The following is a 14,227-nucleotide window of genomic DNA, read 5'->3' as shown; positions in this document are numbered from 1 at the left end:
TCTCATAAGGTTTAAATACCTTTTCTTGGGTGAAATGCTGTTCCCAAGAATAGTAAAGTGAATTTGACTTTACTTACCTTTTCTCTTTGTAGGTCCAGCACACACCATCTTATGTGGAGTGCTACTTAGTAGTCCCTTTTCCTACCTACTCATGTAAAAAAAAATGTTACCCTCACTATTTTAAATGGCTGGTGACAGTAGTTTAATTTTCCTTCCATTGTGCTTTTCTACCGCAGGCTGAATCCTCAGCTGCAGTATAGCACCCATGGGTGACAATTTCGTCACAATGGCCCCAGTCTTCTTTTTTCGCCATTTTCCAGTTATGAGGTCGGTCTTGGGTTTTACTCTGTGTGCCAAGTCAGGTTTGAGCCCTTTGTTTGGTTTGCCTTTGGCGGGCTTCAGTACTGAAACCTGCCTCTTTCTCCAGTGTGTCGAAGGGCAGGGGGCGAAGGAGGTTCACGAAACTCCCCTGTCCTTTGTCTTTAAGAATGCCTGAATGCACCACTCCCGATTGGCTGGCTGGCTGTCCGTTCAGGATAGCCACCCCGCTGTTTGAATGACATCTAGGCTGCGCATGAATGGGAGAAACCTGCTTAAAAGGTGAGAGTTTTGGGATTGAAGACAGTCGACCACTGGGAAGAACAACCTGACTAAGAAACTGCAAGCAAAGCTTGCTGCATCCTCCTGGACCTTAGAATTGCCTGTTGATGCCCTGCTGCTGTGTTGAAACTCCTTTTTCTAATCGACAATTGAAGCTCTGGAAGGGACAATGTCTTCCCTTGGGTTAGTGGGACCAACTAACCCCGAGACGATCTCCAGTGGACCATCTTCCCTGACTGGCTGTACATCTTTGCTGCTGCAGGAACTGAGTGCCAGGGGTCGAGAAATCTGTAGTGGAGTGCAACATCTGTGATCCGGCCAGAAGTTCCAAGAGTCTCCCTAGAACCCTCCAGAAGCAGGATGATCTGAGCTAGAGTGCCCTCACCAGAGTGCAGGACTCGAGGAGTGAAGGAAGCCCAACCGGTATCTAAGATCTGTGGTGGAGCTGTTTACCAAGCACTGAAACTGCGAAGTGCCACTGATCCGAAAGGAGCTTGTAGCTGCCGTCGACCTCCGAATTGCTGTGCAGGGGTCCTCCAAACGTTATCCCTTCCCCTCGACTGAGGCCCAAGAACACACGATCTGCATCAATGCAACCAGACAGAAGCCTGCTGGACCACTTTTCTTCTAACCTAAGGTAATGTTCTGACTTGGGGTACTTACCTCATAGTCTGTAGCTTTGCTTTTCTCAGTTGAGACTTGCAGTAGCTGCTTTGCTAGAGTTGACTTCAGCTCTACCTTTCACAAGTGTAGCAGCTTGTGACTCTAGAGTGATTTTTCTTAAATAAACTCTCTAACTTTGTGCAAGACTTTTCGTCTAGATAGGATTGTGAATGTTAGCAAGTGTCACACTTCGATAGAAATATGAACATTCGCCTGCGTCGCATCTAGATAGAATACCGAATATTACCCATTGCCACATCTAGACTGCATTGGTAATATTACCAATGCCACATTTAGATAGAATTGTGAATGCTAGCTTGCTTCCCATCTAGACAGGATTTTAAAGGTGGGCCAGTGCCACATTTGAATATAATTGTGAATATTGGCGTGTCATATATAGACAGGATTGTTAATATTAGCCAGTGCCGGATCTAGATAGAAATGCAGAGATATTCACCTGCCACATCTAGAAAGAACGTGGAAATTTAGACCATATCGCTTCTAGATAGCGAGGCCATTAATCAACCCACTAACAATTTCACCCCTCTGCATACATCTCTCAAACTCTAACCAATCACAACCCTTAAGCACAACAAACCGCACAAACTTCACTATACTGCAACAACAAAACAAACTACACATAGCTTTGCACAACCGCACAGGACAGCTACTGACCGGAAAGCACCCCCAAGCTCAGCGAACAGTGTTAAGCGAACGGAAGCTGCCAACAGCACATCACTGCTCTCCTGCACTTATCCCGCTCGTTCCCACTAACTCACCCCACACCCCCTTTCCTTTTCAGATGCGCCAGAGGACCACTCCGGTGGTGATAGTGCGCGGTACAAATATCCTTAAACATTAACATCTAAGAAGTGCCTCCGCTCCATAGACTGTGCTCCAATTGACGTTGGCTGTCCTGACTCCCTGCAGACTCTTCTAGTCCATTTGACTTTGATACTTACTGTCCCTCATGGGTGATAACTTGGTTTTTAACTATTACTGCTGGGAAAGATTTCTATCTAGACTTCATTGGAAGATAAGTGCTCAAATGCTCTGAGAACCTGTTTAACCTTTTTCTTTCCCTTAACCTCTCCTTTCTACAAACCTCAGGATCGCCACAATTTACTAGTGATAGATAAATGCCAGTATTGTCCTAGTTAGTGAAATCACCTGAGGGTGTGGGAAGTGTGTAAAGAGTATCTCCTAGCTTTGTGTTGATTCTGGAAAAGTATTTTAAAGTGTATTTGATTATTACATATATTGCCCTTTTTAAAGAATACTTTTTTTCAACAATACTTTTTATTGAGATTTCACTGACATATAAATTGCTGTATACATTATTCGAGTCATAATGCAGTAAAAGAAAAGAGAACAACGATCCATAACAAAATGTAACCTCAAGCGAGGTCAACAAAATTGAAGGGGGGGGATTTCAGGGGGACTTCCGGGAAAGGGGCAGCTTCAGTTCAAGACCAGGAACATCGGGAGCTGTCTCTGGGGTCAACGGTGGGCCGGGCACCTACAGTTCGATAGCAGCTGGAGGATGGGAACCTCGGGCTCCGAATTGCTTCGGATAACACAAACCTTGACTGTAAGTGTTACTTGGCTACTTGTATTTGTGGATTTCATGGCTACAGCGCTATAGCTCACATTTACTCCTTCAAATAAGCCTGGCTGCTCAGTCACACTACCAACTTGTGTAGTACAGGCCTATACCTAAAGGGGGTTACCTAATGCCAAGAGGACAAGGGTTGTGTAGTCCCCCGCAGGGTTACTACATCAATTCTTACCTAACACCCGCAGATGTATTAAAAGTAGACATGGCACCCTCAGGAGCTGCACAGGAGGGGCTTGCATCTGGCTGCTTTTCTGCAAGCTTGTTTGTTTGCACCACCTTAAATGATGCAGTTTACAGAGCAGACACACTGTTTGGCCATATCCCACACAGTGCCAAGAGTGTCACTTATGGTACGGATGGCATTTCTGTTATTCATAGGGTAGCTTAATGTCAAACCAGCTTTAGACAGTTTGGGTAAGCATATTTATGCACATTAGAAAATACGAAAATCCTAGAGTTAAGTAGCGGTTTCACAACCCTATAGCCATGAAATGGCCCTGTAGCTTCATGTTGCACTTTGGCAATTAACTTAGATGGTTATCCTGTATCTACACGTTTTGAGTCCTGTCAAGAGCATAACAATTGTGTTGGACAATGTTTGTATGCCTAATGTATTTAAAATGTGCTAAATTATGTTTTGGTAATTGTGTGACCCACCTACGAGCACAAAAAACAGCTGCACATGCCTAATCCAGTCTGGGCTCCAACAACAAATTTGTTTTGTATCAGTTAGTTTTAACTCTTCTTAATGCTGTTTATTTTTTTTTTTTTTTTTTTTTTTTTAACTTGTTTATTTTCGGTTGGCATACAGGAGAACAGTTTAACATGTCTAATCAACACTTTATCACAGCATAAATATCACATCGTCTATCCCCCGGCACCCAAACCCACTTCCTAGACTCAACAGTTCACAGTGGATTGTCTCTTCCCCCCCCCCCCCCCCCCCTCAGGTCCGATTCAGGGCTCATCCGCTCCTGTCTCCTCCTACCTCGGTTCGACATCTCCACTCTTCTCCAGGCTTACGTCTCCAAGTCCTGTAACTGGCTATCCTCCGGGGCCTGCTCCTCGCTCGTCTGAGACTGGTCTCTATCCGCCGCTCGTTGGGCCTGTTGCACTAGGCGCGGCTTGTATGTAAGCGCCGGGAAGCGAAGGTCATAGTCTATCACCGGCGACCAAATGTTCGTGAAACGATGTAGGTGGCCTCTGTTTGCTGCCATAACTTTCTCAGCAATGAAGATGTCCCAAATTTTTAGCCACCACAACACTGTTAGGGGACCCTCTGGGGCCTTCCATGCCCGGGCTATTGTGATTTTAGCGGCTAGGAGTAATTGAGTGATGAGAGCTGCAGATGTCCCCGACCTCGGGTAGGTGTCCGGTATCGGGGTCCCCAGCAGCAGCGATTCTGGTTCCAGTGGTAGCGGGATCTGGGTTATGTCTGTGATGGCCGCTATACATTGGGTCCAAAAGGCCTTCACCACCGGGCATGACCACCACATATGTAGATAGGAGCCTGGCAGGCCACATCGACGCCAACACTGTGGGTCTAGCGACTGATTGAAGTGGTGTAGTTGCAGGGGCGGGTAGTACCATCTCATGAGCAGTTTGTGTGCGCATTCTCGGTTGGTGATGCAGAAGGAGGATGAGTGCGTGCGGGACCAGATATCAGTCCAGTCTTGATCCTGGATTGGATGCCCCAGGTCCTTTTCCCACCGGGCCATGTAAGTCGCTCTATTTGTCAGGAGGTCCTCCTGGAATAATCGATATAGTGTCGAGATCCTCCCTCGGGCTGGAGGGTCCGTCACCGTCAATTCCAAGGCGTCCTGGGCCCGAGTGGCCGCCTCCCGTGTTTGGGGTTGTGTGCACCAGTGTCTGATTTGGCAGTATGAGAACCTGTCCGACTCCGCTAGATTAAACGCTCTTTTGCATTGGGCGAATGTCAGCGGTTGTGTTCCCTCAAATAGTTGGCTTAGGGAGCTGAGGCCTCCCGCAATCCAATTTTTAAAGTTCGAGGGGTGAGCTCCCGGCGAGAACGCTGGATTGTGGAAGACTGGGGCCGAGGGGCCCAGGGTTCTCGGAATACCTCTGAGTTTGCGGGCCCAATCCCATGCCTTCAGCGTGTGCCTGGTTGAAGATAGGATGGCTGGCCATGTCCGGCGCAGCGCAGATGGGAGGTGTAACAGGAAGCGCAGTGGGAGGGGTAGTCTGGATTGCTCTATGTCCATCCATTTGGGGCGTCCCGACGTCATAGTCCACGCCCGGGTGTGGGCTATCTGCGCCGCCATTTGATATTTTTGAAGGTCCGGGACCCCTAGGCCCCCCCGGCCCGGAGCGCAGAGCATGGTCCTCCGTGGAATGCGGGCCTTTTTCCTCCTCCATATGAATTCCAGTATCTTTCTCTGCAGTCTCTGTAGTTGTGGGCGGGGGACAATGACGGGGAGGGCTGAGCATGCGTATAGGAATCGTGGCAACAGATTCATCTTACAGGCCGTGATGCGGCCTATTAGGGATATTTCCTGCTTGTGCCAGGTGTCTAGGTCTTTTTCCAACGTTTTCATCAGAGGCGGGAAGTTTGTCCGGTAGATGTCTCCCGGGTCAGCGGGGATCTGCACCCCGAGGTAGGGGATGGAAGTGTCATTTAGTGGGATTGCGCATTGGTCGCTGAAGGATGCCTTGTCCCTTTGGTCTAAGCCTATCCCCATTGCTGCCGATTTCATCAGGTTAATGGCGAATCCGGACACCCTTCCGAATCGATGGATTTCCGCTAGGGCGGCTCTTAAGGAATGTGAGGTGTCTGTGATGGATAGCATCACGTCATCAGCGTAGAGCGTGATCTTGTGCTGGGTGGTGCCAACTTGGGGGCCTTTGATTCTGGAGTTGAGGCGGATCCGCTGGGCCAATGATTCCATAACCATAGCGAATAGCAAGGGAGAGAGGGGGCACCCCTGTCTGGTGCCGCAGGTTAGGGAGATCGGGTTAGACAGGAGGCCGTTCATTCGGAGGAGGGTGGTCGGGGATTGGTAATTCGCTAAGGTGAGCTTTAAGAAGGTGGGCCCAAGACCAAACGCTTCCAGGGTGAAGCGGAGGAACGACCAGTCCACTTTGTCGAAAGCCTTGGTCGCGTCCAAGGCTAGGAGGGTGAGTTTCTTCGAGCTCTGTTTGGCTATCTCGATTAAGTTGAGGACTCTGCGTGTATTATCTGTGGTGGCTCTGTTTAGGATAAATCCAGTCTGGTCTGGGTCTATGATGTCTGGAAGCAACTTCGCTAATCGGTTCGCCAAGACCTTCGAATAGATATTCGCGTCTAGGTTTAACAAAGAGATGGGTCGGTAAGCTGCAACGTCGCTGGGGTCTTTTCCTGGTTTCAACGCTAATACCGTTATTGACTCTTTCATTGATGGAGTTGTTGATCCAGATGCGGCGAAGGAGTTGAAGAGTGTCATCATCGGAGCTAGTAGCTGGGGCCGGAAGAGTTTGTAGAATCGGGATGAGAAACCATCTGGGCCCGGGGCTCTAGTTCGTAAGCTTTTAATGGCCTCATCGATCTCTTCACTGGTGATCGAGGCCTCCAACTCTTCTCTACTCGTGTCCGAGAGCTTCGGTAAGGCGGCTTCCCGTAGGTAGGATTGCTGTTCTTCGCGGGGTCTTTGGGTAGCTGACATAGTTTCTGTTATGTGGGCTTCTGCGATTCTTAGCTTCTCCTGGTCAGCGACTTGGACTATACCCTGAGGGTCCCGGAGGCTTAATACCGTGTTCCTTCTCTTGGTTCTTGCCAGTTTTTCCACCAGGAATTTATTTGCTTTGTTTCCTCTGGCGTAGTAGCCCTGCTTCGTTTTGGTTAGCAGCTGGGCTGTATCCTCTGCGTAGTGGGCCTCTAGCTTCTTCCTGGCCATCTGTAAGGCTCGGTAAGTTCTTGGGGACCAATTTTTAGCCTTGCACGCCGTCTCTGCCTCCAGGACCTTGTCCTCTAGCGTGCGTCGGGCCTGTTGTTTTTGCTTATGGTAGGCTGCTCCCCGGGAAATCAGAACTCCTCGCACCACGGCCTTCATTGCGTCCCATGTGGTCGCTGGGGAGGTGTCTTCGTTTTTGTTGTCCTCGAAGAACTGTTTGATTGTTTTGGCTATCACGTCTCTCGTGGCCATGTCATTTAGGATCGGGTCGTAAAGGGACCATCTGCGTCTTGGGGGTGGGTCCGGGTTGTAGGCTCTTAGCGTTAGCGTTACGGGTGCATGGTCTGAGTGAAATCTGGGGCCTATGAGGACGTCATCTGTGTATGCTAGGATCTGTGGGGATGCTAGCAGGAGGTCAATGCGTGAATAAGTTCTATGCACGTAAGAGAAGCATGAGTAGTCTCGCTCTTCTGGGTGGAGGATCCTCCAGGTGTCCACCACTTCAAAGGTTCGGAACAATCTCAGCAGAGCGATCGCCAAGCCGAAGTCTCCGCGTGCGGGGGGGTGTGATCTGTCTACTAGTGGGTTGGGGACTCCGTTGAAGTCTCCCCCGATGATGGTCTGACCCTCGGCAAATGGTAGGAGGGAGCTTTCCAGAGCTGAGTAGAATGCTGCCTGTTCTTGATTCGGAGCATATATTGAGATCAGCGTATATAGTTGGCCGAGCATCCGGCATTTCACCGCCACGAAGCGGCCCTCGGGGTCCTGCTTAGAGTCTAGTATTTGCGGCCTCAAACCTTTGGCGATTAGGATAGCCGTGCCACCCTTCTTCGTTCCATTCGATGCTAGGAACTGTGTTGGGAATTGCCGATCTCTGAGTCTTGTGAAGTCCGCTGGGATCAGGTGTGTCTCCTGTAAGAAGACCACGGAGGCCTTGTCATTCTGGAGGCGTTGAAGGATCGCTTTCCATTTCTGTGGGGCGTTTAGGCCTCTTACATTCAACGTTAGGAACTTTAGCTTCTGGATCGGTAGGGGGGCCTCCTGGGTGTCTTCCGGGGTGGGGTACTGATCCTCGTGGGAGGGCTGGGGGTATTCAGTCTTCATTTTGTGATTCCGGGTTAGCCAGGTCCTCCTGCAGCCAAATTTTTTGCATCCTCCAACGGGAGGGTAGCTTTTTATCTGAGTGGGCCAACCAACGGGCAGGCGAATTTAAACGGGTGGGAGAACTCCCAACTGTGTGGGGGGCCGAAGTTTTCAGCGCAGCCTCCACCACGGCCAACAGGGCCCAAACAGTTTTCCTCGCCAACGGGGCGGGGGTCGAACCATCGAGATCGGTTCGGCTCCAATGGTGGGGAGATGACATACTCCTTGGAGAGGGGACTGGGCCGTTCGGGGCCCGCGGCGCTGCCTTGCTTCATTTTGGCTCCAGGGTCGGTCCCTGCGCTATGGGAATCATTTTGCCTTACGGCGTCTCTGTGCCGTCGACCAGGGTTGCTGCCGTCTCTTGAGTGATTGATCCGGTTCCTCTGGCGGGAGGTGTGGACTGGGGGTGGGTGAGGTCCCCGGGGAGCTCGGGGGTACGATTGACTTCGCGTCCTCCGGGTGGCTAATTTTACGTAGAGTACCTTGGTACGAGAATTGCAGTGTGGCTGGGAAGAGCCAACGGTATCGGATCTGCTGACTCTGGAGGAACTGGGTCAAAGGCTTGAGAGCTCTCCTTTTCTGTATGGTGATCGGGGAGAGATCTTGGAATATTTGCAGGGGGGTGCCCATGAATGACAGTTCATCTTTGGTGCGGCTTATCGCCGAGATGGCCTCCTTGGTAGCGTAGAAGTGTACTCTGGTAATGACGTCCGGGGGGCCGTCTGAGTCTGCTCCCCGTCTCGGGCGTAATCTATGAGTTCTGTCCAGAACTAGTTGGGGTTTGTCCATGAGCGGGAGGAGAGCTTGGAAAAAGTTGCCTATATATTCCGGGAGCTCTTTATCTTGGACCGTTGTCGGGACTCCACGGATGCGCAGGTTATTCCGTCGGGCTCTGTTTTCTAAGTCCTCTTGCTTATATGTGAGGATCTCATTGCTGGATTGAAGAGCTCGGATCTCGCGCTGCATTCCTATTATTGTTGCATCATGGTTCTGGGTTAAATCTTCAACCTCACCAATTCTCTGTTCCGCTTCTGTGAGTCGTTGATCTGTCTGCTCTAGTCGAGTGGTGAGCTCCGTCATGCAGGACCGGATCTCGGTTTTAATGTCCCGCATAAAGGCCATCAAGTCATCTCTGGTAGCGAGATTACCCTGTTCTTCTGGGGGCTTTTGCGGGGTGAGTTTGGGCGTGGAGTCCGGTTTCCGTGTCTTGTCTGTTGTCATGAGCATGGTGGAGATGTCTGCAGTTTTGGCAGGTCTGGTGAGTCTCGACATTTTGCTTAAGCTGAGAGCCCTTGGAAGGGCTCTTCGGGGGGGATGGTTAGGCTCCAAGGTAGCTGCGTGGCCCCCTTCCTCCGCCGGCTAGGTCTTTGGTGGGCAGGGGCGCCCCAGGAAGTCGGAAGGGGGTCTGTATCCGGAGCGGGGGACCTCCACTCCCGGGGCCCAAGGTGGAGTGTTAGGAGGCCGGTAGAAGACTCCGGTCGTCGTCTCGCCGGTTCCCCCCAGCTGATCGTTGCCAGTGATGGAGGTGGGGGGGGGGTCTAGGAGTTGGAGGGCTCCGGGGGCTCGGTAGTCTCTCCAGGGAGCCGGCGGCCCTCCGAAGAAAAGAGCAAGCTGGGAGCGACCCCGGCCTCCGCCCCAGCGAGCTCCGGTGGGGGAGGGGCGGGCCGATGGGGGGGCCCGGAGTCGAGCCCGGGGGGGTAGAATGGAGCCGTCGACTCCTCAGCAGTCCCCGGACACGGGGCTCAGGATCGGGGCGGCGGGAGAGAGCCGGCGGTGTTATGGGCGTCTCATCGCTGGATGCCGGGGACGATGATGCGGGATCCGGGTCGCGGCCGCCATCTTGGCCCGTTGTCGTGAAGATCCGCGCCAAGTTCCTCGACCTCGTTCTCGGCGCTCCTGGTACGATTCTCTTCAAACTTGGAGCGGAGGGTGCGGGAGAGATTCCGCCAGCTTCTCCTGTCAGAGGGACGGCAGCAGCGTTACTGGAGCCGGCTCAATCTTAGTTGAGGCCGCGGGTCCCTACGGAGGCCATCAGCGGAGCAGCCTCATCCGTGGCGCTCCAGGCCACGCCCCCCCCTTAATGCTGTTTATTAATATATATTTTCTTCCTGATAATTGTCCTCATTGATAAAGCAAGAGTTTGGTGACAGTATAAGCTTCCATTATATGCTGATCATATAAGCATTTTCCCATCTTTCCTCACCTGCTTTTAGGACCCCACTGCACTGTGCTGCGTCCTGCAATAATGTCCAAGTCTGCAAGTTTCTGGTGGAATCGGGTGCAGCAGTGTTCGCTATGACGTACAGTGACTTACAGACTGCAGCAGATAAGTGTGAGGAACTGGAAGAAGGTTACAGTCAGTGTTCCCAATTTCTTTATGGTACGTCTCGTAATTTTTCTAATCATAATCTTCTCTACTGCGTTAACTGTGAAGGAAATGATACCATGCCTGCATGTGATTTCTGAGCTGATTAACACAGAACAGAATGTCAAAAAGTAGTGGTCCAATTTGTTTTTGTCTCTATTAAAGAACATTATGTTGGCCAAATACAGATGCAAATTCCTTTCTTTTACAGGTTAAATATAAATCATTTTCATTTTCATTCTATTGTCATTAATGTCAATACTGTTTAGTCTTCATTTTAAATCCAGTGGTGGGCTCAGTAAAGGCAACCTTTCCAGCATAACATTGTTTGTTTGATTTGCATTATTGCTTCCAACTAGTAGATTGATGCTGCATGTTACTTTTATTATTTACCACAAAAGAAAACCGTTTAGTGAGCATCAACTTGTGGTCTCGTCAGTGGACAGATCAGTTATGACGGTGACTAACCCCCACAGCGATTCCTAGTTTACCACCGTTTTCTTTTAACTGCTTTGATACTGCACAGTGTGGGGTTTCTCCAAGGACACGGTTTTTCTGAGTTACTAAGACAATCCTCATAACTGGACAACTGGTGGCAGTGTGGATGTTTAAATGCCATCAGTCTTGTGGGTGCACCTAAATTAAACTTGTTGTTCTGTAAAAATAAACTGCCTAATTGCACAGCCAGTGAGCGCTCACAACAAAAGGCACTCTGTTAGGGAGATTGACCATTTGTATCCTTCTCACCCCCTCTCCTAGTGAGACCCTGTGCACTTTTTGCTGTACATCTGGACATTTATCTTTCAATCCTGAGTGGAGCCTTTTTCCACTCATTCATTCTTGTGGGCTCTGTCTTTTGGAACTCTATTTTTTGTATTCTACCTGTACTATGGAGTCTGCCTGCTCCATAGATTTTAAAGGCAACAGTATTGTCCTACTGTAGCACGAAACCCCTTCGCGGCAGTGTTGCTGGGGCCCCTTGGGGTCTCTTTTAAGATTTGTTTTCTGTATCCTGAAGTAACTACAGTGCTTAAGGATAGAAGTATCTCTCCCAAATCTCTATAGTCTGAGAGATTGGCACTTATCACTTTCAGTGGAGTGCCAAAGGGATGCCTAGTATTCCCCCTTCTCTCTGCTCCTGTGACTTTTTAGTCACATAGACGATCTCCTAGTTATGGCTGCTGGCAGTGCACGTGTCCTACCGACTATTGTGTCATTTTTGTACTGCTGGCTGTGTCCATAGCCTCGGTATTGCACAATAGGGGCACCCAAGTACCAACCTGGGACCTCCCTTCTTTATTTGCCATTACTAGCGTGGTTGTTCTTTTTTAACCCTTCTATCATTCTGGCAGGGGGAGGTCCTTGTGTGTGTGTTTCGCCATTGGCGGGGAACACTTGGGAGTCCCCACCTAGGCTCCAGAGTGTCTTGGATGGCAGGAAGTGGGGGGAGGAGTTTTCCACCCCCCTGTCTTTTGTCTGCCTGACTGCCTGAATAGGACCAGCTCCCACAGGGGGTCTGGCTGTCCTGATTGAACAGCCAAACGCCCCTTTCTGTAAAATGCTGAGAGAGATTGCAGAGGAGTGTGTGCTGGAACTTTATAAAAGGTGAGGCTTTTAGAGTGAAAAGCAAGTCGACCACTGGAAGCTGAAGTAACCGAAGAAGAAAATGATCAGAGACGCCTGCAGACCCTTTGCAAGACCACTGCTGTCCTGACCCCATTTTCTGTGCTACAGAGGAGCTCCGAAGAGGACGACTCCTTCCCTTTGGCTGTTGGGAACAACCAGTCCCAAAGCCAAACTTTGAAATGAGCCATTTATTTTATTGTGCTTTTGTAAGCTGCTTATACATAAAGTAAATTGTGTTTGAAAGCGCCCAAAGTGCAACAGGGAGGGAAAATGGAAGCAAAAAGCAAATGTAATGAAAGATAGAGGGGGACCTAGTAGGCCATGTGAGCATTCAGACCGTGCCAAAAAGTGCAGAGAAGGTGAAGGGATGAGGAAGTAGGGCTGGGGGGGTTCAAGTGCTAGGTGTGCCAAGAAAAATACTAGGGAGTGAGCAGCTGCCCATAAATGGGAAGCTTCCGGAATTTGAGGAGATCCGACTCAAGACATGGAGGAATGGAGATGCTGTTCCTTAGGAGGTAGCCTGCTGAGGAAAGTGATCGGCCAGCAGCTTGCTGTTTAATGAAGTGCTTGACACACAGAGAGTTGGTGCCGGAGGAACATAAAAATCTGGAAGGAGAGTATTTAGTGAGAGCAAGTTGTAGGTAGCGTGGTCCCTGGGCCCAGGCAGCCTTAGGGATGATGTAGAGGGATTTGAATTTGATCCTTGCAGCAACCAGGATCCAGTGGAGAGTTTTTAGGGCTGGAGAGATGTGGTCCCTGGGCTTCAGGCCAAGGATAGGTCTTGCAGCCCTGTTCTTGGTTAGCTGGAAAGGTTGTAGAGAAGAAGAGGGTAGATGGCTATTGCAGTAGTCTAGCCTAGAGAGAATCGGAGCTCTAGAGACATTGGGCTTCTGGAGGAAAGTGAGGAAAGGAAGAATCCCTTTGAGGAGGTGGAGTTGAAAGTGGGCCTTCTTGGCCAGGACCTGAATGTGACTGAGGACGGAAAGTGAGGAGTCTTAAGATGATTCCAACGTTTCTGGCTTCAGATCAAGGAGAAGCAGGAGAGCCCATAGAAGATGGCCAGAGTGAGGGGAAAAAGAGGGAGCAGGAGTCCCAATAGGAAGGATCTCCGTCTTGCTGACATTGAGACAGACATCATTGGAATTACAGGGACTGGATGGTAGATAGGCAGTCGGCAATGATGGAGGAAGTAAGGAGAGGGTCCGAGGGAAGTTTGAAGAATTGTCATCTGCATAACACTGAAGTTAGGGGAGATGGTGGGCTCGGGCCAACATTTATCTACTTTTTGATCAACTTCGAAGACTTTCGATTGTGCACAGGATTTTACTTGACCCGTTGCAGGACCACTTTGATTCACAATCCTTTGCCACTCTTGCTTTTGCCACCTCTGTTTGATACCTTATAGAGACCTTTGAATGAGCACGCACGCGCTGCCGGACCACTCTGTCAAAGGTATTGTATCTTGGTTTCAAAGTTCAATCACTCATCTGTTGTTCAGTTTTACTTGCGTTGGTCATCAAATGCGTTTCATACGGTGTTCAGTCAAAGTTTCGAAACAATAGTTTTGAATGGCAATAGTTCCGACACAAAAGTGCCAAAAAAAAGTTTTGAATGTATTTTTTTATATTAAAGGGTTTATCTTCATTTCGTATTGTAAAATAAGTTTTTTTTTTAAAAAAAAAGGGGGTTTGAGGGAGAACCATTAAAAAAAAAAAAAATAGAAAAGTAGAAATAGAAACCTTTTTTCCGGCACTTTTGTGTCGGAACTTTTGGCATTCGAAACTTTGACTGTCGAAACTATCACTAGCAACCGTTTCATACACTGTTCGCGTTAAGGCGAATTCTCAGAAATGTGCTAATTCCCTTCTACCTTAGAGACCCCCAGCTCTGATGGTGTGGAGGGAAGAGGTGAGGAGAAGATTGTGTAAGGGTTGGCTAGTTCCATGCAGATTTTAACAAGTTCAGCTGTGTTGTTGGATGCACCAGAGACACAAGCCTGGATGTGGGCCCTTTTCTTGGCGCAGATGGAGAGTCTGTACTGCCTAGCAGGTGATAGGCCAGTTGGTTAGAGGGTGAGCCAGAGGTCTGCCACTTCAGTTCCGTGCTGCAAGTTCAGAGTCGTACCAGGTGTTACGCTTGGAGGCATGTTTCAGGCGACTCCTCATGACTAGGGCAAGAATGTCAAGGGTATTAGTAAGATGGAGGTTGCTGAGAGCAGAGTCGGAGGTAGAGTCTGTAGAGGAGAGAGAGGGGGGATGAAGGTAGATGCGAAGGCAGAAGCTGACACTTGTTTCATCGGACAGATGTTTGTGAGCGAGGTTAGCA

The 14,227-nt window shown here is 49.6% G+C and overlaps 1 protein-coding gene across 4 annotated transcripts in view; it reads left to right on the top strand.

Annotated features, from left to right (window-relative positions):
- TP53BP2 (tumor protein p53 binding protein 2) overlaps window positions 1–14,227 on the top strand; it is a 642,763-nt gene that overhangs the window by 562,076 nt on the left and 66,460 nt on the right. For all 4 annotated transcript variants that reach the window (XM_069608638.1, XM_069608637.1, XM_069608636.1 and 1 more), the window contains exon 16: window positions 10,125–10,291. In XM_069608638.1, the coding sequence (XP_069464739.1) occupies window positions 10,125–10,291 (167 nt within the window). The remainder of the gene's footprint in view (window positions 1–10,124; window positions 10,292–14,227) is intronic.

The sequence above is a fragment of the Ambystoma mexicanum genome, chromosome 4q (genome assembly GCF_040938575.1).
Source record: "Ambystoma mexicanum isolate Mex_15411 chromosome 4q, UKY_AmexF1_1, whole genome shotgun sequence".
Taxonomy (NCBI): Eukaryota; Metazoa; Chordata; class Amphibia; order Caudata; family Ambystomatidae; genus Ambystoma; species Ambystoma mexicanum.
Note: the sequence above shows the minus strand (reverse complement) of the source record. Positions and strands in the feature narration are given on the sequence as shown.